At 44.5% G+C, this 24,509-nt stretch overlaps 1 protein-coding gene across 3 annotated transcripts in view; it reads left to right on the forward strand.

The window, feature by feature from the left end:
* SCAP (SREBF chaperone) overlaps positions 1–24,509 on the forward strand; it is a 64,846-nt gene that overhangs the window by 23,251 nt on the left and 17,086 nt on the right. For all 3 annotated transcript variants that reach the window (XM_031044597.2, XM_031044596.2, XM_005143975.3), the window contains exons 3-10: positions 5,775–5,904; positions 7,691–7,848; positions 13,160–13,380; positions 14,925–15,030; positions 16,466–16,638; positions 17,335–17,461; positions 22,526–22,638; positions 24,014–24,108. In XM_031044597.2, the coding sequence (XP_030900457.1) occupies positions 5,775–5,904; positions 7,691–7,848; positions 13,160–13,380; positions 14,925–15,030; positions 16,466–16,638; positions 17,335–17,461; positions 22,526–22,638; positions 24,014–24,108 (1,123 nt within the window). The remainder of the gene's footprint in view (positions 1–5,774; positions 5,905–7,690; positions 7,849–13,159; positions 13,381–14,924; positions 15,031–16,465; positions 16,639–17,334; positions 17,462–22,525; positions 22,639–24,013; positions 24,109–24,509) is intronic.

Here is a 24,509-nt window from a genome sequence, read left to right on the forward strand (position 1 = left end):
CATTGTATTGTTCAAGTGAGCAGTAGATCTTGCATTTTGACTTCTTCAAAGGGAGAGGTAAAACAGTCATGGCCTTCTGCACCTGCATGCACGCAGCATCAAGCAGAGCTTGTACAATTCTGCTGCAGATGGCATTAACTTAGTTGGTTTTTTTTTCCTCACCTCCACCTCAGTAAAAGTGTGAGGTGTCTGTGCTCAGATAACTTTTTAAGAGTTGAAATAAGCCACGTGGGCCATGATTTGTCCAACATCAGTCCTAGTTCACAGTCAGTGTGACAACAGTTAACATGCAGGCATTTCTCCTGTTCTGAAAGGCCAGGTGTCAAGGATCAGGTCGCACACTCACAACACGCTCTCTGCTACAGGTTATGTGAATGCATTCTCTCTTCAACCTTGGAAGTATTTTGTGTAGACTCTGTTTTTAATGTCACCTATAGACAGGACATTGCATATCTGTTAATTAATATTCAGAGCAAAAATTCCTATGACTCATTCTTACTCTGTAGTCTTATTCCAAGTCTGAAAATTCAAGTTTGTCCTCACTTCAGAGGGAGGGTTTTCTGCTGAACAACCTGTTATTGAGCATGTTACTTCTTGCTTTACTATATCTCCCTTGGTAGGTGACATTCATTTTCATCACCCCCCTTAAATGGGTCTGCATTAAGATCTGGATTTTTCTTCCCTAGTAGAAGGAGAGTGCCACTTAAGATAATCTGACACAAGAGTAGTTCCTCCTCCCCAGTTCAGAGAAGAACAGATGACACCTATAAACCTGGTAATCAGGGTAACTTTGAAAGTCCCCTGTAGTTCTGAAGAACAGTTTTTAGTTGAAGTTAGACTTTAAAATCAGTTGACTCTGTGAAGCAGGTTTAGGAAAATGAAGCAGGGTGAGTCTTTGCACGTGTTCATTAGTTGACTGAAGCACTGGGTTCTGCTCCTAAAGGATTATGGAGCTGACTGGAGCCAGAGCCCACACAGTGTGTGCGTGCACACACATACTTCTTTCTAAAATAATGTTTCAGTGTCTTACAGGTTTGTAGTGTCTTGAGTGATAACCAGAGGAGCCAGTTGCTGTCAGACTCTTTGTGTTCCCAGTCCACAGAGTTTCCTGTGGGACTGTGTGATGAAACTAGCAGCAAGTTCTGTGTAATGAGACCTCTCTTCTGCTTCAAAGAAAAAGGGAAGCAGGCAGCACAGAGCGAGGGGTATCTTTACTTTTGCAGCACAGATTTTTGAGGCTCCTATTAGTTAGAAACAGGGCAAAGCAAACATTTATTTGGAAATGGGTTTTGTTTATGCACTTATCAAGGCTAAAAAGGGAACTGCTGCTGCCGAATATCCGGCCTTCCCTACCCTCTGGCAAGACCTTTTATCAAATTTCCTATCTCTCATTAGCAATGGGTTTTCAGGTTGTTCCGTTGTTGCGGTAGTTTAGGCTGGAAACAGGCTAAAAGCTTGTTCTGCAGTGTGCAAAATAGAGGTGGTAGCTATTTTAAGGCAATATATCACCACCTTCCCTGTTACTTAAGACCTGGCAGCTCTCTCCAGCATATTCACCAGCTGAAGAGTATTCTGGCATGGTGGTGATCTCTGCTTTGATTCTGAGGAGGAGGAATATGCAATTGTAGGGTTTGCAGCTCTGTTGAGTTGCCAGCTGCCTCGGGCTGACCTGGCAGTTCTCCATCTTGGCCCTCTAAGCTGTCTTGAAAATATGTAAAGTAGTTGGATGAACATTTTTTGCTTGAACCTGCCTCATGCTTGGTAACTAAAACACACTCTTGCTTGAATTCAGTAATACCAACCTGTAGATGGTCTGTTTTCCCATTATTTTGGATTTGCAGGAGGGTTTCAGTGTACATGTGAGCATTCAGGTTATGTGAGCATCTGAAAATCACCTTTCTCAAAACCAAAACCTCTTTGGAGCTTTCCTGTCATCTGTTCTAGATCCTACTTTTCTTCCCTCCTTTCTCTGTGCTTTCCATACCGTTGTTCATCTCTTTTCCTCACTGTCAAAAAAAATCTCTTAACAAAGAGGGATGAGAGGAGAACCAAACCAGAGTGCTAGAAATGACAGGTTGGTTTGGGTTGCAAGGCACCTTGAAGAAATCACTCCCTGAAACTTATTTGGAGCAGTTCTTGCCATTGAAGGGAGACGCACATAGAAGCGATCTAGGCTTGTTGCATCTCGCAATCCTTGCAGTGTTTGCTGTCTGTGGGAAGCCAGGATGCTTCTGACAGCTCACAGCAGCTGTGGTTTGGTGTTTTACAGTATCTCTTTACCTGAAAAATGCTCTAACAGTGATGGCTGAAGCAGTTGGTTGGGTGAATTTTGCTCTGTCACTGGATGGTTCTTTCTCCCTCTCCTTTTTTTATCTCTGCTGTCAGTCTGTCTCGGGTATCACTGACAAGATCAGGCGCTGTCACACGCCTGTATAAGATTAAAAAATTCGAGAAGTAATGTTTTAGCATCTTACTGAAATAACAAGTGTAATCCAGAGCATGTACTTTGGGTGTTCTTCCATCAGGCATTCTCGAAGCCTTTAATCAATATGGATATTTAAATATCACTGTGATATAAGTAAATACATGTTCCTTCTTCCCTTGTGGGGACATAAATATGTGTTGTAGTTGGCTCAAGGTGAGGGAGCTTTTGGAAAGAATCCCAACAATAGGTTTCATTCCTGAGCTTTGCTGCAAACCCACACCATGAGCAATCTGCGCTACTTAGATCATATTGCAAATGGGACTATAGGAGCCAAACATTAAGTGTGTAAGGACAACAGGGTCTGTTTTAACCTTTTATTTAGATCTTTGAAACATGGGTTTTGTCTGGGGCTTTTTCTGTAATGGTAGTTGCTATAAATAGGGATTATAAAAAAGGCTGTAACTTCATTTTCTGTGCTGGACAATCTGCTAGGCAGCTCTGTACCTGGTGGATGTACATCAGTGTCTTCTAATACCGTACAGCTGCTCTAGACTCAGTAAAATATCATGGAATACAACCCTAGAATGCTTCAGATTGGAAGTGACCTTAAAGCTCACCCAGTTCCAACCCCCTGCCACAGACAGGGACACCTTCCACCAGACCAGGTTGCTCCAAGCCCCGTCCAACCTGGCCTTGAACACTGCCAGGGATGGGGCAGCCACAGCTTCTCTGGGCAACCTGTGCCAGGGCCTCACCACCCTTACAGGGAAGAACTTCTTCCTCAGATCCCATCTCAATCTCCCCTTGTTCGAAATTTGAAGACAATATCACCAAAGACAAAAGCTCTTGCTCTTGCTGAAGGTAATAACCTGTGAGAGTAGACCCATGACTGAAAACTCTTATCACTGTCTTTAGCAGTGGTATTAAAATTAGGACTTGTTAGCTTATGGGGAGATGGAAACAATTCCACATTCTTTGTCAACATGGCTTTTGTTGGCTGAGCAGACTGGAAGTGTAGAGGAAGCTGAAGGAGCCCATCAATGTGACCTGCAGAAAACTAGACTGGGTAGAGAATATCTAATGCTGGTTTGTGTCACCCTCTTCTTTGCCTGCTGTGGGGATGGACTAAAAAGACGTATTGGAGGGAGAATACAGATCCTTTACTACAGACAGCATCAGTCCTGCTCTATAGTCACAATTTAATCAAATTGCAGGTAAACACTGAAGTTCATTTAGCTGTCAAGAGATGTACCCTGACCACATGCCTGAAGAGAATGATTGGAATATGGGAGTCGTGGTTGTCCCGGTTTGCCAGTGGCTGCAGCAGGATATAGTCCTCAGCAATGCATGGACAGCTCCAGACTTTACAGTTTTTCTTTCCATCAGAAATTTGCCTTTTGTTCTTCCCCTCATTTATTGCCCTTGAGTCTTCCAAGAAATGCCATTTACTCCTTCCCCCATTGCATTTGCATGTACTTCCAGACTTTTTGGGGCAAGTTTGAAAATCCTATCATAATAAAACCCAACAAAACAAGAATTAAACCCTTTGGTCATTCAGAAATGGCCATTCAGGAGCTGTGAGTTGCTATGTCCAGTATTTCAGAGGTGCTTTGTGCTGCAGGATGGGAGTTAGCTTCTTCCCTTCTACAGAAAATGAAACTTTTAACAACAGAAAAAAGAAATCCTGAAGTCTTGACTAGCATTCCCCTTGGCTGCCCCCCCGCAGCCTGAAGATGGTGAGGCCCTGGCATAGGTTGTCCAGAGAAACTGTGGCTGCCCCATCCCTGGCAGTGCTCAAGGCCAGGTTGGACGGGGCTTGGAGCAACCTGGTCTAGTGGAAGGTGTCCCTGCCTGTGGCAGGGTATGAGCTTTAAGGTCCCTCCCAACCCAAACCATTCCAGGGTTCTGTGATTTTTCCCTTAGATTTATGGACACAGTCATGAACATCAAAATCATTTAGTGGAAAAAAAATCTTCTTCCTCAGTTGCTTCTTCCATTCATTTTGGTTTATCATATACGCTCACTTTACTACTTTAATTTATGTCTCAGTCAGATGCAGTCTGATTATTGGACCTCCCCCAGGGTTTGATTTCAGCAGGTAACTTTTGACAAGCAGATTCTCTGTGCTGTTTGCAGGACTAAAACTACTGCTGCGGGAGAAACCTCCAGGCTGTGGCTTCTGTTGGGCATTTTCTTCTTGGATGTATTATGACCAGATTTTATTGCTCCTTTTTCTCTTCCCTCCCACTGCACAATGAAATGCTAATAGTTGGGTGGTATATTTTTGTCAGACTAATAAAATAGCAAACCCAACAATCATTGCTTCCGATCTCATTGTTCTTTTCCACCCATTTGTTATTTAGTCTGAAGGCTTGGCTTCAGCAGTAGCTTGTACCTTCCATGGCCTTTGGTGATCCAAGCTAATCCCTAACAAAATGCGCAGAGTATTGCGTGAAAACAGTTCCAAGGCCTTTATATTTATTCTGGCAATATTGCAAGAAAAGCTCAGCTATAAACATGAAAATACATCAGAAATTTAAGGCTGGATAGATTGCCATGCATCAGACAGCACAAAGAAGTTAACGTTCTCTGGTTCATTCTCGTGCCGACAGTTCCACCTTGTTGGTCGCTACCTCTGTAACAACAGTCTTGCTTTTTCCATCAGTTCAATTCTTATACAGTTTTAACCACCTATAGTTTTGAGAGCCTCTGGAGCTGAAAACACTGTTCTAAACTCCCTGAAACCTCAGTTTCTCAACTTCCAAATAGTTTGAAGTCTTTGTTGTGGGTAGCTGCTACGAGCGCCTGAAGATTATAGTGGTCAAGGAGCAAAAAGATAAATACTTTGTAGTTGTTTTGGTGTCCCATTCCTACTATTCAAAGTGCACCAGTGAAGCTAGTGACAAATATTGGAAATAGTTTAAATGTTAAGGAGGAAAAATTGATAATTAGTATAGGGTTTGAGTCAGGAAAGCAGCCATGTTTCCTGATGAAATGCGATGAAAGTCTCATTTTTCTGTGGGCCTATGGGATAGTAGACATGGGTGTGCTGAGTGTTCTTAGTGCAGCTAACCTTCAGATGAGGTCCTGTAAGGACTTCAGTTCTTTTTCTCCAAAGACTTTCAGTTGTCTCTTTCCAGTGGAGAAAGACCAGTTCTTTCTTGCGTTGAGGAAACACGTCAAAGAGTTCCTCTTGCAAAGCCCTCTTGTATTGCAGCTGTGTCTCCTGTTCTGCAGAGGCTAGCTTCTGCTGGAGTAGGCTCAGTTTTTTGAGCTCTTCTGCCTAAAAGCCTCATTTAAAAAACAAACCAAAACACCACAATGTTTTTTGCTTGCATCTTAACTGTAGTTACCCACTGCTGAAGCTGCCACTGCCTGGAACAGGACCTGTGGAGTACAGCACCCCTGTGAAGGATTACTCTGCGCCCTCTCCAGACGCAGGTCTGCAGCAAGGGGACCTCAGTGAGCGTCCCGACTGGGTGAGTCCTGCACTGAGGGGCTGGGGATGAGTGTGGAGTCAATGAAATGATGGAACATCCCTCCTGAGTTACCTGCACTTCACTGTATTGATGAAAAATCCTTCTGATGATGTGTTGCTTTGTGTAACTGCTCAGTTCAGGCTGTATTTGTTTTGTATCAATGGTGCTGCGTCAGAAAAATGGAAAAAGTGAAGAGTTAAAAGCTCTGAAATGCTTTTTAAGAGCCTATTTTTCAAGGATAACATTATCTGAGGCAAGTAGCACATTTTTAAAAGCATTATTAGGTTTTAAATAAGCTTAATGATGGGGTTTGGGATAACAGGTGCCAATTTCCTAACATCTTATAAAGGTACACAGTTTCCCTAGAGCAGCAGGACAAACCTCCTGCTGACCCCACTTCCCACCCCCCCCCATGGCCTCCTCCTCCAAAGGGCAAGAGTAAGATTTGGTCAGCATTTACTGCTGTGATGTGGAGATGCTGTCAGTAATTGCAGTGGTGGGTTTGGTGTTGTCCAGCTCTCTGAAGGGATCTGGATTTTGGCTGTCAACCAGCTTCCCCTTCAAAGATCTCTAACTAGCTATGTGTCAGAGTGGGAATGTCTGTCTGGCCTGGAGGTGGAAAACAGACTGTCCAGCTCCTCAGCTTTTGCAGTTTCCTCTACTTTGGCTTTAAAAATACTGAATCTAGCACATTTTTTTTTTCCCTGATAGGGTAGGTAGCCTAGGCTTCACCTCCAGGACACAGGCTATTTTCTTAAGGTCAGTCAAGAGCTTTCCATTTGAATTGAATTTAGGCAGCCAAAGGCTCTGTGGAGCTAACTGCTGTGATCTGGTCTAGGGAGTGTAGGGTGCTTGAAGAACCTGGTGAACTGAGTGTAACCTAAAGGTGGGGTTTGGTTTTGTTTTTCATTGACCGATGCATATCATTCAGGTAAGTGAGACTTACATGCTTTTGTTAAGGGTCAAGAGCTAACTTTTGTGTGAGCAAACTGGAATCCTGACACTTTCCAAGAAGGCTGGTAACTTGGTCCAGGAAACCAGGAAACAATTCGGAAATCATCCTCTGTAACCTGCATTTTTATTTCTCATTCTGGTGTCTCTCAGAAGTAGATGTTAGCTTTTGGTTTAATGCTTCTGCTGCCTACAGCTCTTGACTCTCTCCATGTGTGCTCTTCTCAATTTCTGTGATTGAAATAATATGCTGCCTTCTGCACTTGCTGGTACCTCTGAGAGCTTTTTGCACTGTGCTGTTAACTCAGGCTGCTGCTGGCTGATTAAATCTTCCCTATGGTTCTATAATTCTGCATTGTTGCCTAGTTCAGCTAATAGAACACAAAAGCTCTGTCTGCCACAGCATGTCAGCACTGCAGTCTCCAGAGCTGGGTCAGCAGCCTGGGCACAGACACCAGGAGGATTTAAATGGCACATGGCCGAGTCACCACAGGTTGGGGGAACCATAGCGTTGTGAGAGACATCTGTGAAAGGCAGTGAGTCCTTGCTCCTGCCTTTCATTCCAGTACCAAATCCAGCAGGAGCCAGGAGCTTCTGCCTCACAAAGAAACGCAATAGACTAATGCCAAAATGGCCAGTGGCATTTTGCCTTTTTGAGAAACAGACTCCTTTTGTTCTTGCTAGGTTCCTACTGTCATGTTTCACCTCTAATTTGGGAAAGGAAAATACAGTCTGGCAAACCCCTTCCTGAAAGGTTGCCAAGCTGCGGTCTAATTCTGCTAAGCAGCTTCCCACTCACCGTATGTTTTCATTCTCCCTCTGGTTTTCCCCACAGTATGTCGGTGCTCCGGTGGCCTACATCCAGCAGATCTTTGTGAAAGCTACTGTGTCCCCATGGCAGAAGAACTTCCTTGCTGTGGATGTATTTCGTTCACCCCTCTCCCGTGTCTTCCAGCTAGTGGAGGAGATTAGAAACCATGCCCTGAGAGACAGGTAATTACTGTTCATTACGGGTTGTGTAGAAGGCAGACTGACCCACTGGCTTACACACTCCTCTTCTCAATTACTGCCTCATAGTTCTGATTATTAGCTTTCAATTTGTAAGATTCTCAAAATTAAAAGAAAATGAGAGGTCACTGCAAATAGGTGACATTATATTAATGCTGCATATAGGGCAGTTTATCACAGTCATAGAATCCTAGAATGGTTTAGGTTGGAAAGGGCCTTAAATCTCCCCTCTCAGCTTAAAGACATTCTCCCTTGTCCTGTGTTCAGCTTTTGTGACGGAGAGCGTGCCTGTCCTGTAGTCACTGGTAATTGCCAGGAACCTTCCAGTTGGAGTCTTGGCAGAGAGGTCTGAAGGGGGCTGCCAAGGATATACATGTTACAAAAGATAGTAGTATTGTGTTTTCCCTCTAAGTAAGCATGCAAACTTCATATTAAGGGAAGTTCATTTAACCCCACTATGTTGTGAAACTTTACCTCATTTTGTGAATTCTTCTTCATAGGCTGGAGCACCTCTGCTATAGAGACAGGCTGAGAGAGCTGGGCTTGCTCAGGCTGGAGAAGAGAAGGCTCCAGGGAGAACTTAGAGCAGTTTCCAGTGCCTAAAAGGGCCAGCAAAAAATCTGGAGAGGGGCTTTAGACAAGGGCAGGTAGGGACAGGACAAGGGGGAATGGATTTAAACTGACAGAGGGGAGATTGAGATGGGATCTGAGGAAGAAGTTCTTCCCTGTGAGGGTGGTGAGGCCCTGGTACAGGTTGCCCAGAGAAGCTGTGGCTGCCCCATCCCTGGCAGTGTTCAAGGCCAGGTTGGATGGGGCTTGGAGCAACCTGGTCTAGTGGAAGGTGTCCCTGCCTGTGGCAGGGGGTTGGAACTGAATGAGCTTTAAGGTCCCTTCCTAAAATGGGCGAACCATTCTATGATTCTAGACTTCCACGTGGTCGAGGACATTCTCCTGACATTTCACTTTGACTCTATTTAAGACCAGTTTAAACATGCTTTATTTTGTCTTGACACAGTCTCTGTACAACAATAGCTTTCCTCTGTTTCAGATATTTACAGGGAAAACTCATACCCCCCACCCCAAATCTTCATTTTTTAAGCTAAAGATATGAGACTCTGAGCTTACTCCAGTAAGCTGTCTCTATTCAGGGTGTCACACTGGTTGCTCCTTTTGGCATTGCTTTTAATGTATGGTTCCTGATCGTGGGAGTTAAAATCGTACATGCTATTCTCAGAGAAGTCTCATTCGTATGTTATTTTCCGTGGAAAAGCTTTTCCTGAAATACAAGACTGCAGGTCTTTTTTTCATGGCCGGTCACATCACTTTTACATATTATAAAGTGATTAACATCTCCATGTCCCTCTCATCATTTCCAGCTAATGAGCTGGAAGGTTAGAGCAGAAGCTGTTTTTAGTCCCCAGGTGCACATTGTATTGTTAATAGAAATGGGATTAAGTTTATTCCAGCCCTTACATGATCCATTGCAGATATTTTATTCTCTCTCTGTATCAACAGGGTTTCTTTATTTTTTGTTGCTGGCAGATGTCCCTGTGTCTTCTTCCAAGATTATTAAGAAAAACATATAATAATCCTGGTTCTCTGAACTGTCTGTGTGAAATTCCACGTTGTTTTCCTCCATACTGCTGGCTCCCCTTTCAGCAGCTCCATCACCAGTTTCCTGTTAACCTGGTTCTTTACTGCATCACCATTTTTGTGCTAATTTTCATGTCTTCTTGTAAAATAAAGCATTTTCTGTGTGGTGCTGCATCAGAAGCTTTCTTTGGGCTCAGGTAGATGAGAGCTGCTGTGCTTTCCCCATGCAACAAGGGAGGCATTTCTGGAAGAGCTCAGATGAGTTTGGCTTGTTCTCTCTTGATAAACCAAGAAGCATTTTCTACACATTAAATTGCCTCTGGGTTTGTTTTTTTTTTTGTTTTAATAGTTTTCCTTTGAGTTCTAAGTCTTCACCTACGGTAAAGTGTCTGGCTGGGTTTAATTCTAGGGACAGAAGGGCTTCCCTTCTTGTCAGTCTGTATTCAGTGAGAGGGATGGTGCTAAGAACAGGCCAAGTGTAGTGACAAATGAGGGATTAGAATCTGATCATCTCCCAGCTTTTCAGCCCTGAGCTTTCTTCATTCTTTGCCCATAAACTCACACAGGTAGGGAGGATTTACTGCTTCTTCATGCTCCCTTGGCAGCATCCTTCAGTGCTTGTTTTAGAATGGCCACTTCACTGCTCTATGTGATGATTTGTCCTTTTTCCTTTAAATCTGCCCTTGCAAGCTAGGTACCTGCTCTCTGTGTGCTCACTTTTTAGGAATGCCATTTACAATGTCAAACATGGAGCTCTTCCCCACCAGCTCACACAGCCTTGGTGCTGACATTCTTTCTGTGTTTCTGCCTCATCTCCTCCTTTATCACATGTATCACTGTAGATAGTGATCTGTATATAGTTGCCAATTACTAATTGTCAAAGTAGAAGCAGATTGCTCCCAGGACACGTGTTGTCTTGTCGTTATCTCTCCTTGGTGCTGCCCTTGATAAACGCTGATGCATTATGGAAGCAAACTTAAACTTCCATGGCCACCAGGAGAAAGTGGCTTGAGCACTTAGACCTAAACCTTGGAAAAAGGCTCCCATTTTGGTGATGGACTCAGATATTACAGGAAACATCTAACCTCTATAAATTCTGAAATGATCTCAAAAGGTGTAATCCAGTGCGTTGTGGTCAGGAGCTTTTCTCAGTATCAAAGTTAAGTGCAGCTGATTTTCTTAATACTAAAAAAGGCATTCTTTTGTACGAAAGGAGCTGAAGGTTATTGACAGTAATAGGAAACACAAGGTGATTATATTGTCATCAGCTGTAAGCTTGCTGAAACTTGGAGCACTCATCATTTGAAGGAATGTCAAAAGTGACATGTAATTTGTAGTTTGCTCCAAGGTCATGTTCTTTGGTATCACTGCATCTGCAGTATACTGTCAGGGACACTGGCTGTGTGCATTAGCTTCACTAATGTGAGTGTAAACAGGCTTATCTGCAGTATAAACTGTTATCACCTGCAGCCCTGCATCCAGCTCTGGGGCACCCAACATGAAAAGAATGTGGAGCTGATGGAGTAAGTCCAAAGAAGGCCACAAAGATGCTGCAAGAGCTGGAGCACCTCTGCTATGGAGACAGGCTGAGAGAGCTGGGCTTGTTCAGCCTGAAGAAGACTCCAGGGATACCTTAGGGCAGCTCCAGTGCCTAAAGGGGCCAACAAGAAAGCTGGAGAAGAGCTTTTGACAAGGGCAGGTAGGGACAGGACAAGGGGGAATGCCTTTAAACTGACAGAGGGGAGACTGAGATGAGATCTGAGGAAGAAGTTCTTCCCTGTGAGGGTGGTGAGGCCCTGGTACAGGTTGCCCAGAGAAGCTGTGGCTGCCCCATCCCTGGCAGTGTTCAAGGCCAGGTTGGACGGGGCTTGGAGCAACCTGGTCTGGTGGAAGGTGTCCCTGGCTGTGGCATGGGGTTGGAACTGGATGAGCTTTAAGGTCCTTTCCAACCCAAACCAGTCTGGGAGTCTGTGGTCACTGTTAGGTTTCAGAGTTCGCTAAAGCCGAGATGCAAGACAACAGGTGTCTTACTCTTCCTGGAGCTATTATTGGAGACATTACTGCATCAGTTCCTTGAAATTATTTTTCAGAAATCTTTTGTTCTTATAAACACAGTATTTTTGAGCATATTTTCTAGTATTTTTTTTTGACAGCTGGGACTTTTCAAAGTATCTTGCCATATAGTGACAGGATACAGATTCTGAAGGGAGTTGCCACAAAGGAATAACAGAAATCATCACTGTCTGGTTTCTGTTTGCTTTTTGTAGACATTACAGAAAAAAACACCTTCTCTTGAGAAGGCATTTTACAGTAGGACCATAAATTACTTCTCTTCTGGAGCCACCTTCTATGTAATCTGCAGGGCTGGAGCTGGGGAAGACTGGTCTCTTGTGTCTTTAATTCATCTCTGTTTAATACACACTTCCCGTGCAAATCCCACCAGCTGTCTGTGTCGTGTTGAGGGAAGTGTTCTCTTTTGGACTGGCAGCTCTTCCTTGTCTAGCCAAATGGCGTGCTGACAGGTTTTGTCACCAGACCTTCACAGTCAGATCCTATTGTAAGCCCAAATCGAGTCTTGTGTTAATTACTAGTTGATAAGGATTGTGTAATTGTCTTAAATGAATCTTGGGAAGCACAAGTTCCATTTCATGCCAGTTACACATCTATTAATTTTTGAACCTGTAAGGCATTTTCTTTTCCATACAATAGACAGGAATTTCGAATGCAATTTGCACAGTTGCAGATATTGAATCTTTTGTACGTTTTAGAGGCCTCTGTACACTTTAACCACCTGAGCAGGGTTAATCAAGATTTCTGTAAAATATCCCATTGGATATATGGAAAGAAGCATGCAGAGGAGTTAAGGGTCTTTGAAGAAGAATTCCAGGGGGATAGTTTCTCTGTAGACTGGAGGTATCATAAACATGGAACCTATTATGGCTGAAGTGAGAAAGCTGTGTGGCCTGGCAGTGTGCAGAGAACTGATAATACTGGACTCTTAGAATCCCAGAATGGTCTGGGTTGGAGGGGACCTTAAAGCTCATTCAGTTCCAGCTTCCTCTGCCACAAGCAGGGACACCTTCCACTAGACCAGGTTGCTCCAAGCCCCATTCAACCTGGCCTTGAACACTGCCAGGGATGGGGCAGCCACAGCTTCTCTGGGCAACCTGTGCCAGGACCTCACCACCCTCACAGGGAAGAACTTCTTCCTCAGATCCCATCTCAATCTCTCCTCTGTCAGTTTAAAGGCATTCCCCCTTGTCCTGTCCCTACCTGCCCTTGTCAAAAGCCCCTCTCCAGCTTTCTTGTTAGCCCCTTTAGGCCCTTGAAGCCCCTCTAAGGTATCCCTGGAGCCTTCTCTTCTTCAGGCTGAACAAGCCCAGCTCTCTCAGCCTGTCTCCATAGCAGAGGTGCTCCAGCCCTTGGAGCATCTTTGTGGCCTCCTCTGTGCTCACTCCAACAGCTTCACATGTTGGGGGCCCCAGATAATGGGCTTTTGGAGTCCGTACACCTGTTACAGTGAGATCCTCCTCTGTGAACTGAGGCTCTTGATCCTTAGTTATGAAGAGCAAGAGCAGTAGCATGGTGGTGTGGGTCCTTGGAGTGGTGTGGTCCTTGGGTTCACTTTAGCAGATTTATTTTGCCTTTTGTTTGTGAGAGTTGCAACACACACGGCAGTGTCTGACTTTTGTTTGTGTTTCAGTTCTGGTGTCAAAAGCTTGGAGGAAGTTTGTCTTCAGGTAACAGATCTTCTGCCTGGCCTCAAGAAGCTACGGAATCTGCTCCCCGAACATGGCTGTCTATTACTGTCTCCAGGCAACTTCTGGCAGAATGACCGTGAGCGATTCAATGCTGACCCAGATATCATCAAAACCATCCATCAGCATGAACCAAAGACATTACAAACATCAGCTACTCTCAAAGGTAAGATGCTCAAGTGCCAAAGAAGCTGTTGAGAAATGTTTACAACTTGCATTGCTGTTTTGTCCTTGGTATCTCCAACATCTTGATTGCCAATATTACCAAATGCAGTGGCATTTTGTTACTCACAGCATCTGAAATGAGGCAATGAAATGTATGTCATCTCTCATTTTATATCTGTATTTGAACTCAGCTCTGTATTTGTGCAATGCAGTCTCAGTCAGACTCCTTTCTGTAGGTGTAAAAATAGCAGGTAACTTGTCCAAGTCTTTTTGTTCCTTTTACTCTGTGTGCTCCAGCCTATCCTTGTCCCTCATACTATTGTCAAGACTGCCTCATTGTTAGAGGTAAATGAACGCTCATCCTGCTGCCTCTTGTGTGCTCACTGATAGTTGCTCACATTTAGCCCAAGTATCATAAAAGTATATTTCTCTCTTAATGAAGAAAATCCTCTGACCGCGGTTGGGATTGTACACTTTAGTGATTCCATAAGGCCGGAGGAAACGCTGTTCATTTGCTTCTAAAGGAACATTGTAGATGTCAGGAAGCCTATAATATGAAGTGTCTGAAAAAGGGGTTTGTAACTCTAAAGTAGGTTTGTTTTAAAGGTTTTTTTTTTTTTAGCATACAGAGCGTGTGCACCCTGGGGCTTGCAGGTGCAGGGGGCTCTCTCTGAGAGCTCATGTGCAAATGAGTTAAGAGCTCCACTATATCCTGGGAATTCATGAGAACAGCGGCAATGGTCATCATTATCCCTGGTGTTTAAGGTCTGCATTTTAGTGCACAAGATCAGCAGGAGAGACATTAAATAGCCTTTTGCAATGCAAGGTCTGCCTGGAACCTCTGGTTCACATCTGACATGGACAAAAACAAGTGTCCAAGGTTTTCTTTGGCTGCATCTTTAAAGGAAATGCCTGTCTCCACTGTCAAAGGACAAATTGGGTGGCCTCTTGACATGCCTTTACGGTAACACACAGAGTTTGAGGAGCAGACAGGAGGAACTGGAGGCACATGTAGTTCATCCAGCTCAGAGATGGTGTGAAGTGGCTCACAATCATAAAATCACAGAATGGTTTGGGTTGGAAGGGACCTTGACCTTGAAGCTTATCCAGTTCCACAGGCAGGGACACTTTTCACTACCCCAGGTTGCTCCAAGCCCTGTCCAACCTGGCCTTGCACACTTCCAAGGCAATACTGGAGCGCTGCTTTGGGTGGACACAGACTTTTCAGGAAGGAGAGGCTGGGACGGTGAGGATTGTCCTTTTGGGAGTGAGCAGTGGTAACACATGGAGCTTTGTTTAGGAATAAGTGATGATCTAGTTGAGAGCTTATGGGTCAGGATTAGAGGGCAGAACTTGTCTGCTGCAGTCTGCCCTGTCAGGAAGAAGCTTAAGACAACTTCGCCACAGGAAGATTTTTCTTGTGCTTGAAGGGAATGCCTGTGGTTTAATTTGTGCCTGTTGCCTCTTGCCTTGTCAGGGACATCTTTCACTCAGCCTGTCAATTTTGTTGTTATCCTAATTTCCATTCATACTGTGTGTTTGCAGATCTGTTGTTTGGACTCCCCGGGAAGTACAGCGGGGTGAACCTCTACAATAGGAAGCGAGTGGTATCATACACTGTCACCCTGGGTCTCCAGCGATATGATTCCAGGTAAGGAGCTTTGGCTGTGCTATTTCTATGTTCGGGATCCCTTGTTCAATTCTTGGCTAATTTGCTGTTTTCTCTGCTCTGTTTATTGGTATGTTTTCCTTTAGTCTCTGTTTTTTTGTCGGTTAGGGTATTTTAGGATCTTCTGAATGCTGCTGTAGAAAAATAGAGCACTGGTTTTGGCAGAAAACTTGCTGTGTTTTAGGGAAATGAAATACTATCCAGTCTCAGTTTCTCTTCTAAAAAAGAAGTCTATATAATGGCCAAAGGTGCCAATGCTTCATCTGCACACAGAGCTGCCACTGCTGCAGCCAAGGCCCAACAGGTCTGTTTTGACCCAGTTCCTGCTACAAGTTGTTTGCTTTCCAGTAAGTGCTAACTGTACTGGTACCACCTGTGAAACCCCTTTGGCAACGTTGGCAAAGCTGGCTTGGACTGAGTGCATCTGAGGACTAAACACTCTGCTCAGTGCTGCACAGAATTCCCTGAGGGATGCCTAGAATAGAATTGACAGCACTGTAGTTGAAACTTGCTCTTCTGCTGCCCATGCAAGAGCCCTGCAGCCTCAAGGACTGTCATGTAGCACCTTTCGTCAGCTATAATTACATCAAATTCAAGGGATGATAGAGACTACAGTATATTTTGTTCCCCAAGGCCAAGATTTTGGATGATGAGCCCTTGCTTTATAAACAGTTTTCATAGAATCCTAGAATCCCATGTTGGAAGGGACCTCAAGGATCACCTGGTCCAACCCTTCTAGGCAAAGCATGGCTCACCTTACATGGCCCAGTACCTTGTCCAGCCGAATTTTAACAAGTGTCCAGGGCTGGGGAGTCAGCACTTCCTTGGGGAGATTATTCCAGTGGCTGATTGTTCTCAGTGTGAAAAATTTTCCTCTTGCATCCAGTTGGAATCTCCCCAGGCGTAACTGGAGCCCATTGGCCCTCATCTTTTGCATGTGACTCCCTCCCTCTAAAAAAGGGAGTCCCCATGTTCTTTATGGCCACCCTTTAAACACTGGAACATGGTGATGAAGTCTCCCCTGAGACCTGTCTGCATCTTTTTTTATAGTGGGGACCAAAACGGAACACAGTATTCCAGGGCTGCCCTGACAAGTACTGAATGGGACAGTGACATCTTTACCTCTGCTGGTGATGCCCTGTTAGTGTTTCCAGCATCCAGCTGAGTCTTCTCAGCTGCCTGTTTCATAGAAATCAAGGTCTGTGAGGTTGCCACAGTACAGATGTGGCACATGTAGTTTGTGCCTCAGAGGAACAGGCTTCGGGAGTCAAACCTAGAGAGAACCATGCTTTGGTAGCCTGTGAATCTGTGGAGCTTCTTCCTACTTGAATTATACGCACTGAGTTTCTCCATGGAATGGTGTGTTTGTTGTTGAGTACAGTCTAATTGACATCCTCCTGCTCGCTCTCCATCTCAGGTTCCTCAGCAGCCTCCGCTCTCGTCTCAAGCTGCTCCATCCCAGCCCTAACTGCACACTGCGAGAGGAGAACATCGTTCATGTCCACTTCAAGGAAGAGATTGGCATTGCTGAGCTGATACCCCTCGTCACCACCTACATTATACTCTTCGCATACATCTACTTCTCCACACGTAGGTTTGTGGGGTGGAGAGACCTGAGGGCAGAGCGAGCTAATGAGCCACCTCCACACCTGTCAGCTGAATTTATGTGTGGCATCAGTGGTGCGGTGCCCTTTCCCTGCCTGCAGATAAGAGAGACTCCAGTCTGTGCCCTGCAGTTCCCTCCTGTTTCAGCAGGAAAGGTGGTGTTGAAATTGTACCCTGAACTGTCATGGAAAGAATTGATAGTCCTGTTTATCTGATTTCTGTTAATCTGTCTCTCTTAGCAGTGTGGTGGTATTCCTTGTGATGTCTTCCGAGGAGCTTTCTGTTTTAGGCAACTTTAAATCCCATAGTAATGACATTTTTCCAGTTTAGAGAGTCTAATTCTTTGTCAGACAGATCAAATTCATGTTTTGAGGTGGTGGTTTTAGACTTTAACAAGCCACATTTAGTGGTTAGTGCCTTTTTTATACCTCAACAGTGCTGTACTGGAGCTAGTTTGAACCGCAAGCCGTGCATTATCCTCTGTCCTTCCCTTGTTACAGTACCTCTTACGTACTGGAGGGCCTGGGAGCTGCATTTCAGACGTTGAGGCTGAACTACCATTATTTCTGGGTTCAGGGTATTGAGCTACCTGATGAAATAAGTCAGGATGAGGATCCCTTCTTGCATTTATAAGTTATCTTCTTTTACTTGGTAACCAAGACTTTGCATTCTTTATTTCAGGGAAAATTGACATGGTGAAATCGAAGTGGGGTCTGGCTCTGGCAGCGGTGGTGACAGTGCTCAGCTCTCTGCTCATGTCCGTTGGGCTCTGCACACTGTTTGGTTTGACACCTACGCTTAATGGAGGGTATGTTTCCTGAGGAAAGGTAGATGGAGGTGAAATAATTTGAAAACAGCTGTTAAGTGCTTAATCTTTAAGATCTGGTATTTTTAAAACAAGCTTATGTGATAATTTTTTACACACTCCTATGCAGAATTATTGTCAGATGCTTTCCAGGGCTGAAGGACCATGTGTTTGCTACTACTATTGCTGAACCCAGGACACTCTGCTGGCCAGCAAACAGACCTGACTGGGTCCCAGTCTCCCTGGGGATGCCTTATTGCCTAGCAGTTGGCTTTTTCTGCCTAAAGCAGAAGGAATTTTTGGGACAACACTTTATTTATAACTTGATTTCCTGGCAGCTAAGTAGGCTCTCGCATACCTTCCTCCTGCAGTGACTTGCTGTGCCATCCAGTAGGACTTGTTACCTTTCTTCTGGATGAGGCAGGTTCGTTACATTATACTCAGCAAATCTTTAAGGGTGGCAGAGCTGACCTGTGGCATTTGTGTCTGGGAGGCTGCCTGGGTGACTTCACGTCCAGCACTGATAGTTGTCTGCTCTTCTTTTAATGGGTTCCTGTGCATGTTAGAGCTAGCATCTGGGATTCTGATGTGGTTGCTACCACACATTATATTTGTGTCAAGCTGAAAACCCTTGAGAAAGCTCTTAACTGGCACCTCACCTGCCCAAGTTCTACACTGTTCATTCCTCACTAATTAAAGTTCCATTTGGAATCTTCTGGTTTTCAGATCCCTTTCATAAGTAGTTAAGCAAATATCCCTCATTTTTCTTGCCATCAGTGTCCTTGCAGCTGTATGGTGCAGGAACACTGAAAAGTCTGACATCTGAAGGTTGAGTCTCTCACCCCAGAGAGAGTGCTGGGGAGAGTTTACCAGGAGCCAGTCCTAGATGGAGGAATTCCTCTCCTAGAACCCTAAAAAGTGTGATTGAATAATTGACTTCAGAAAATGAAATAGTTGTTTCTGGTTTCACTGCTGTTGTGCCTTGGAACCTTAATTAGGGATCAAGACTCCGTTGTTCTGTGAGCTGTATAAATAAAACAGATCCACTGGGAATTTATAGTTTTAGTACAAGAAAAAAAGGCAATATTTGGATGTAGATACATGGGAACTGTTCCAAGGGAATAGGTAAAGCAATGATCAAGGCCTCTGTGTACTGTCACCCTTACTGTTGTCATACAGAATGGCTAAACTAAGCCATCCATCCTACAGGATAGCAAGAGTTAATTCAGTCCTTATTTCTAATAAAAGAAAAATAATTTCATTTTCCAGCAACCTTTCTTTGCTTAATTCTTGCAATACTTTATAAATCGTGTTTATTTACACAGAAGACCCTTGGATTCCATGCTGACAGGGTCTGATGACACGGTTTGGTTTGTTGTTTCACTTGTGGTGAGTGACCTTTTCCTGATTCTCCAGTGCCTGCAGAGCACTTTCTCTCTAGTTACCCGATTCTTCATGGAAGATGGAGTATTCCTGATGTGTCCCACACCTGTGGCAGCACGCTGGGGTTTGGCCAGCATAGGGTGCAGAGTCTGGTTCAACTTTGATCTGGCTTTCAGCCTTTTTGATCTGTTTTGTTTACAGCACAGCTTTCCAGGTGTGGGTGTGTTTGGTTTTCATGGGACTTGTGTTTATGATAAGCTTTTTTCCATCACTGTTTTTTCTTAGGTATTAAAATAAAGCTTGTTTCTTAGAGATCAGCGTTTGCGTGCTACAGACATGATACATAAACCGGACCTTAATTGTTACCAGTCAACTTTTATAATGAATTTATAATTATGGCAGTTAACGTAGGTATTAGTCTTATTTTACAGAAAAGCAGAAATAGGTGACGTGATCTGTGCAGGGTTTAAGGAAGAGTAAGCAGTAAGGCTGAGGAGCATGCCTGGAGTTCACTAGAAGTGGGGTTCCTGTGCACTGGTGGATTGAGAGAGTCTTTAATGAGTCTGGAGCACAAACTGCTAACCCATAAGTTGGCATCTCAGCTAGGTCAGAGGAATCACAGTCTGAAATGATGAACTACTCCTTGTTGCCTATAAAAAAAGGCATAAACTTGTTCAAATGTGAAAATTGCATTTTAGATGGGAGACTGTTATGATCAGTTCTTAAATTCTCCACGTTTTAGATAAATGAAAAGTTGCCTCTGTTCACAAGTGTGTATGGAGTCACACAAAGGCTGTTTTTTTATGAGTCAACAGTAGTGTTTCTGACTCTGGGATGCTGGATCATGCTCTGATGTAGCACCTTCTGGCATTAAATCAGTAAGTTTCTGTAGATGGACACAATATGGCATCTGCCCTTGCTCTTGCTCTTCCTCTTGTAAGCTCTTTTTCAGTGCTTGGCACTGCATGGCAGGAAATACAATGAGGATCTCTTGCCATCTGCCTCCAAGTAGGCATGAATAAGATTTTGGAGTTGCAGGGCGTGGACAGCTCATGTTTGTCCTGAAGTCTTGCATTATTCTTCAAGAAGAGCTCATGTCTCATTGCTTCCATTCGCTCTGCTGGTCATTTCACATGAAAGCTGCTGACTCTTCAAGGACTATTGAAACTCCGAAGCCAGGACTATTAGTTAAGTATCTTCTGCAGTAGAAGCTACAGATTAAGTAGGACATAGTTAATGAAAGAATTCCAAGCTTTCTTTTCTGTGTTTGTTCTGCCTTCTGAAGGCTACCACAGCTTATCTGGGAATGCTGCTATTCCCCCTGCCTGTCTTGCATAAGGACAGGACTGTGCAAGGACTCTATGAGAGCACACCCTTGCAGATAGCATGATCTGTAGGATATGCTCTGTCGTGACAGGCAGTAGAGCTCTCCCTCCTGTGTGTTGTATTCCATCCCTAAGGATTACAAAGAGCTTTTCTTAAGTCTGTCTCCTGTCTTACAGTACTGCTTGGAGGAGTGACACAGATTATGAACTGAAGATGCTGTAGAGAAAGGCAAGAACTGAGTTGTACTTGCTGAATTTTGGACTCTTTGACATTAACAGGAAGTTGCCCATGAGAGGCTTATATAGATTTGTATTTTTTTCACTCACTATGGAAATTCATGGCCTGTGCAGCTTTGGGCAGGAGGTGAAGGAGCCAATGTGTTGCACAATTGTTAGAGCTAGAATTTGGTTATAATACCTGGAAAATCCCAGACTGGTTTGGGTTGGAAGGGACCTTAAAGCTCATCCAGTTCCAACCCCTGCCACAGGCAGGGACACCTTCCACTAGACCAGGTTGCTCCAAGCCCCATCCAACCTGGCCTTGAACACTGCCAGGGATGGGGCAGCCACAGCTTCTCTGGGCAACCTGTGCCAGGGCCTCACCACCCTCACAGGGAAGAACTTCTTCCTCAGATCTCATTTCAATCTCCCCTCTGGCAGCTTAAATCAATTAAAATGTTCCTGCACCCTCTCTCTACCCCTTCTCTTTCCAGGAAGGAGCATCAAGGCTAGGTTGGATGAAGCCTTGGGCAACATGGTTTACCGTGAGGTGCCCCTGCCCATGTCAGGGGGGTTGGAACTAGATGATCTTAAGGTCCTTTCCAACCCTAACTATTATATGATTCTGTGATTCTATACCAGGAGCTTCTTCCTCACAACTCACCGAAATCTCGCCTCTGTCAGGTTAAAGCCATTCCCCCTTATCCTATCCCAACAGGCCCTTGTCCAAAGCTCCTCTCCAGCTTTCTTTTCTTTGGATTTTGGTTTTTGGGTTATTTTTCCTGTAATCTTGCTTTCAGTGGCAGTCCTGCTGTTTCAGCTCACTGTTCAAGGAATCAATTGGCATGAAGTAGCTGAGTTAGCAGAAGTGGTTCCAGACAGATGTTTTTCCCCAGCTGAGCTTGTAGGGCACAGGCTGCTGGCAGCAGTATGTGTGCAAACGTTGAAGCTCATGTCAGATAGCCGTAGGTGATCAAAACCAGCGTTTGGCAAGGTGGCCCTTGAGGTTACAGCAGGTAATGCCACAAAGCAGGAAGTGTTCTTCTGGAACCTTATTGTTTACCTGTCTTGGCTGTTAGTGATGTGCCAAGGGGTATGAGTGCACACACGCACAGTCTCCTTTTGGTTCCATACATACCAGCAAAGCACAAATCCAGTACCCTCCACAATGGAAGCTTTAATTTTGCTTAAGTTTAGCTGGGGGGAAATGGAGAGATTTGCTGTCTACCATATTCTGGCACAGTTTCTTCTTGCTGATGTGGACTGACAGTAGTTCAAAAGAGAGAAAAAAGTTTAGGGCTGAGAAGAAGAGTTGAGTAAATTCATGGTGGTGACCTTGGGTAATCTGTATGGGCATATATTCATGAAGGGCAAATCCATTTTGGTGTTTTCTTGACTCTTGGCTAGAAACTATCCCTGTCAGGATTTATTTATTTACAGAGCATATGCAGGTTTTGTGTTGTTCTCAGTGCTGTGGCTTCCAAGCTACCTGGTGTACTGGAGAACAGAGCTCCATGCACATTCTCCTCCCAGCAGAGAAGTGTGTCTTAATGTGTCTCCTTCATTGCCTGAGGCAATTACTTAGAGCAGCTGCAAGGGATGGAAGCTTTTGCCCCCTGGGTACCTGCACCAGGCACTGCCCAAGCTCTTCAGTTCTGAAGTTGCATTTAATGTAATGCTTAGCTGTTATTTAGCAGGATTTTCACTGTGAGTAGTGGGCCATGCTCCCTACTCTCTCCTTGTCATGCTCTCCTGCTAACTATCACTGCATCTGTTGCAGTGGTGTTCCAAGTCCCTTCTGTTTGATTTGCACCTCTTTCTACTTGGTGCTGGAGAGACTTTCCGAGGGCACTGTCCCAGCCATGGGAAGCATTAAAGACTAATTTAGTGGTGGTCTGCAATGGCCATTTTCCAGCAAATGATGCAGCTTTGCAAAAACATTCATATCTGTGCAGAGCAGATGAAATACGGAACTCTTAGTTCATTGTAGAGTAATATTTTACCTGAAGGGGTTTGGCTAAGAGCTCTGGATAGTGTTTCCTGACCTTGGCTTTGGGATGTGTGTTTGCTACTTAACTTACATTCTTCCTGTCTTTTCAACCCAGGATCTCATTCTCAGTTCTGGTTCTGTTTCCTCTAGAGAGATATTTCCATACCTTGTTGTAGTGATTGGCCTAGAAAATGTGTTGGTGCTCACCAAGTCAGTTGTCTCTACACCTGTTGACCTGGAAGTGAAGCTACGCATTGCCCAAGGTATGCAGCCAGCTCTGGAAAACTGTTAGAGAGAAAATGTGGATAACCAAGGAATGGGAGATGGGGAATGGTCTTAATTCTGGTTTATGAAGGAAACAGGGTCTGTGTGTGTTGAATGTCAACTGCATTTATTAATCTTTTGTAGTGTTAATTCCAAGAACTAATAGAAACCTGTAAATGTGGGCACTGCTTCTAAAGATTGTTGACTGAAGCATTGGATGAACAAGTTTAAAAAGCATTAATAAGGGAGAACTGTATCTCCTGGTGTAGATATTTGGCACCTTGACCTCTTGTGACATGAATATCGTGAAGGGCAGTCCACAGGCCATAAGAAGTTCTGCTGAGTCTGTGACAAATCTATCTTCCCTAATGCGTATACACTGTACCTGTGTGTGAGGATTTGAGTGTAATCAAACCATGGCTGAATGGACTTTGCAAACTTAAAAGATGTTTCTAAACATCAGGGAAGAGAGATTCTAGAGGGATGCCCCAAAAAATCTACCTAGTTCTAAACCCACAAATGGTTTGTATCCTAGATCAAAAACAGGACTCAAAACCTCAGTCCTTTATACTTCTGAATCCCTGTACTGCCCTGTGCAGAACCCTCTAACTGCTTAGATCAGGAGAGTTTCATGAGCTGAGAGTCATCCTGAGCTCCCTTTAGTTAATGCTAATCACAGAATCCTACAATCCCAGGTTGGAAGGGACCTCAGGGGTCACCTTGATCCAACCTTTCTAGGCAAGGCATGGCCCAGCACCCTGTCCAGCTGAATTTTGGTGGTGTCCAACACTGGGAAGTCAGCACTTCCCTGGGGAGGTTATTCCAGTGGCTGATTGTTCTCAGTGTGAAAATTTTTCCTCTTGTGTCAGCTGGACTCTCCCCAGGTGTAACTTGTACCCACCACCCCTTGTCCTTTCCATGGAACTCCCTCCCTATAAAAAAGGAGTCTCCATGTTCTTCGTGGCCACCCTTTAAATACTGGAACATTGTGATGAGCTCTCCCCTGAGCCTTCTTTCGTGTAGGCTGAACAAGCCCAGCTTTCTCAGCCTTTTTTATGTTGAAAAAGCATAGTTTTTCAGTCCTTTGATCATCTCTGTGGCTCTTCTTTGGATGCTCTCTGCCCTGTTCACATCTGTTTTGTACAGCAGGGACAAAATAATCCCACTAATAAAGATATTGGGAGGCTGCAATCCAATTCTTTGACTTCAGTATTCAAAATAGGTCAGGGGAATTTTAGTCTGAAAGTGCCTTTTTGCCTGTTGTCTGTAGATACCTAGTTTTGAAGAAAGGAAATTTGGTTCCTTTTTGCTATGCTCATGTCTGTCCATTAGTGAACAGTCTGGTCTTACCTGTCTTTGGTGTTCTTTCTCCAGGTCTGAGCAATGAGAGCTGGTCGATTATGAAGAACATGGCAACAGAGCTTGGGATCATCTTGATCGGGTATTTCACGCTTGTCCCTGCCATCCAGGTGAGTGTGGTTGATTGGTGTCAGTTTGCATTGATTTGTGGAGCTGTTGGAGCAAGTCCAGAGGAGGTCACAAAGATGCTCTGAGGACTGGAGCACCTCTGCTGTGGAAACAGGCTGAGAGAGCTGGGCTTGTTCAGCCTGGAGAAGGGTCTGGGGACACCTTAGAGCAGCTTCCAGTGCCTAAAGGGGCCAACAAGAAAGCTGAAGAGGGGCTTTTGAGAAGGGCAGGTAGGGACAGGACAAGGGGGAATGGCTTTAAACTGACAGAGGGGAGACTGAGATGGGATCTGAGGAAGAAGTTCTTTCCTGTGAGGGTGGTGAGGCCCTGGCACAGGTTGCCCAGAGAAGCTGTGGCTGCCCCATCCCTGGCAGTGTTCAAGGCCAGGTTGGATGGGGCTTGG

This window comes from Melopsittacus undulatus, chromosome 1 (assembly GCF_012275295.1).
Source record: "Melopsittacus undulatus isolate bMelUnd1 chromosome 1, bMelUnd1.mat.Z, whole genome shotgun sequence".
Classification (NCBI taxonomy): domain Eukaryota; kingdom Metazoa; phylum Chordata; class Aves; order Psittaciformes; family Psittaculidae; genus Melopsittacus; species Melopsittacus undulatus.